This window comes from Geospiza fortis, unplaced genomic scaffold (assembly GCF_000277835.1).
Source record: "Geospiza fortis unplaced genomic scaffold, GeoFor_1.0 scaffold20, whole genome shotgun sequence".
In the NCBI taxonomy this organism is placed as follows: Eukaryota; Metazoa; Chordata; class Aves; order Passeriformes; family Thraupidae; genus Geospiza; species Geospiza fortis.
The window spans coordinates 2,639,274-2,642,253 of record NW_005054374.1 but is presented as its reverse complement, the minus strand read 5'-3'; the positions used below and the strand labels follow the sequence as shown (position 1 = coordinate 2,642,253).

The 2,980-nt window shown below is 50.2% G+C and overlaps 1 protein-coding gene across 1 annotated transcript in view; it reads left to right on the top strand.

Annotated features, from left to right (window-relative positions):
* Nucleotides 1-2,980, top strand: part of BCOR (BCL6 corepressor) — a 51,418-nt gene that overhangs the window by 5,980 nt on the left and 42,458 nt on the right. Inside the window, 1 exon segment of the mRNA XM_031060179.1 lies at nucleotides 2,419-2,548. Coding sequence (XP_030916039.1) covers nucleotides 2,463-2,548 — 86 coding nt within the window. The 5' untranslated portion in view covers nucleotides 2,419-2,462.

Below are 2,980 nucleotides of genomic sequence, written 5' to 3'. Positions count from 1 at the left end.
GGTATCCCCCGACAGGCAGCTGCGGGGGGGGAGGGAGAGGAGGGGGAGGGACAGGGGGGGCGAAGAGTTAAAAGTCTGCTGCTTGTTGCAATGAAATTATGGCTGGCAGTGGCGCCGCTGCTCGTTCAGCAGACCTCCACTTTTAAACAGTTCACAAGAAGTTCATCAGGGCGGCGGTGATTATAACTGCGCACACGCGCGCACCCGGGGCGCGCAGCGACAAGGGGTGGCTTTGGGGAAGGGGCTGGCAGCCCTCGGGGGCGCGGGCTTTGACCTGCCTGGTGGCCCTGGGACATCCCACCACGTCCCTGAGACCGGGCTGGTTTTGCCCTTGCTCGGGTGGTGGTGGCTGTGGGACACGGGGCCTCCAGATTACCCGCTCTTGGCTGGGGAAGCTCTCACTCCCCCCCATGCAACTTCAGCATTTCGCTATCTGCACGTGTCAGGGGATTGATGGGCTTTAGTTCAGGCACCTCGCCTTATCTTAATGATACATTTCCAGCGAGGAAAGCAGGCGGGCGGGTGCCGGCAGCCCCTCGGAGGAGCCTGGCCCCGAAGGGAAGCGGGGCACAGAGAGCGGCACTGTGCCGTCGGGGCCCTTCCCTGCGCCGGTGTCTGTCCCTTAGAGATGAGGCAGCACATGGGGTGGCTGCTAACCTTACGTAAAACCCTAAATCACTCTCTCCATGCTGCTGCTGCCTCTATTGAAAACATTACGAGCGGCGCATCTGGAAACCAGTAAATCTGTCCAGAAAACGTCTTTCCAGTGAAATAACTCCTTTTGAATGATAGCGCGGTAACTAACCTCCGTGGATTTTTGTTTCCTCGCGGCGATTTGTGCGGACTTCATTAGGAAAAGCTAACCGTTGTGGAGAAAGGAGGGTCAACGCGCCGTTTCATTAATATACATTTGTTCCAGACGTGGAGTTTTGCACAAAAGGCCTCTCTGAGGGGAGAAAAAAGTGTTGGGGAACAAGGCTTTCCTGCCGTTTCAGTTCTTAAACCTCTCTGAACGTGTGTGAAGTATTGTGCTAAAGGCCCAATCTGGGCTTCTTCCCTATTAAATGCCAAAGTGATCATTTGCATATTTTGTAGCCTGACAAAAGGAAATGAGTTTGCTGGGGAAGCATGGATGCTTTGGGAGACGTTAGGCATTAAACTCCCAGTGGTCAATCGCCCGTTACTGGCTTGTGTGTGTGTAAAAGGAGTATCATGCCTCCTGCTTAAAGGCTTCTATTTTTGTGAGAGAGGAAGAGCTGAGGGATATCCTGTGCATTAAAGGCTCCCCCTACTTATTAACCCAGCATTTAGCAGCAGGATGCAGGCTGAAGCTCAGTCAAAAGAAACGACTCAACCTCCGAAGAGCAATTAAAATCTTGCACTGGAATAAATCATGCGCCGCGATAATCCTGTTAATAAAACGCAGCTTGTCCTGACACTTCGCTCATGCAGCAAACTAGAATTTAATGCGAGCGGAGGTGGCATTAGGCAAGGTAGAGGGGAGGAAAAGCCTTTCCCTCTCTGCCACTGGACGTGAAAATGTGGTTACCTTTCACCTGCCTCTCTGGCTGCACACAGCGCCGATCCTCTTGGACTGCTAATACTTCTCCAGTGAGCCCGCTAATGATTTCTTTCCCTGGAGTGAGCAGGCATCATTGAATTACTGAAAGCACTCGCAGCAGCAGCAGCAGCAGCAGCAGCAGCACAGCAGCTCCAATGCAGAAGCCACCAGGGCTCCACGCTTAATCAAATCAAGGGGTGGGGAGCTCGCCAACCCACTTACTATTTTTAACCCCTTTCTCTAAGTTAGTCATGTGCATACGCTAAAAGGGAAGGTTTTATTTAGATGCCTTCTGTAGCAGCGTCTCTTCAGTTTTAAGTCCTCGTGTAAAAGCCTTATCAGCAATCAGTGTTGCTAATACACGCGTTATGTGGTTGTTCTTGCCATGCTCTCCTGCTCCTGTGTGTTCCTAATGCAGGGCTTTTGTGAGCTCCTGTGGGTTGTTTGAATGTCTCCCCACGCTCACGGGGTGTCCCTCCTTGGTTCAGTCTATGTGAGACAAAGATTTGGGGACTGGTGTGTACTTGGCCGGCTGAGTCATTTCTTGTGGAAATGAAATGCTGTGGAGAAACTTTTATTTGTCGATAGTCTGGAATGATTCTTAATTTTCTGGATGTGCGCTGGGGAAAAGATCCATCTCCTCTGACCTATAAATGCCCTCAATTTGCTCCTTTATTGCCGGGTATCTCCCTTAGCGGTTAACGTAGGCAGCTCACTCCCCGCACCAATCCTGCATTCATTATTAATTACCCGGAGGGAGGCTGGCTGCTCCGCCGTGATGTTTGCACTTCCTCCTAGACAAATCTGCTCAACTTTTTTTTTTTCTTTTTTTCTTCTTCTTTTCTTTTTCTTAATAGAATATAAAACCTCGAAGAAAAGCGTCGATTTTTAAGAAGACGTCATGCTTTCTGCAACTCCCCTGTATGGCAACGTTCATAGCTGGATGAGCAATGAAAGGGTCCGCATGTGTGGAATTAATGAAGACAGGTAAATATTTAAGCTTCTGGCGAGTTAAAGCACACTGTAATTCTGCAGAGCGAGGTCTCGGAGTTTGCTCGCTTCCCTAATACTGGAGCAGAAAGCTGCCACCTTGAATCGAGATCAGCCCAGCTTGGAGGGAGGGCAGAGGGAGAGAGTCAAGACGTGCCTGAGAGCAGTAGAGCAGATGCTGATTTACTATGGAACAGGCAACCTGGGTCAGTGAAGGGGGGATGCACCCAAAGCAGCCTTTGAATGTGCTTTTACAATTAATTTATTGTTTTGCATTTGTGAAGGGGGATTAAACCAAATAGTGCTCGTTTTCTTGTGGTGATTCTCTGCAGCAGAGGGGCTCGTGCCTGCAATTTGGTGTTCCCTGCCTTTGGACCAACAGCTTGTCATGTGGAATAGGATCAGTAGTGTCTGTCTCCCACAAGTGAA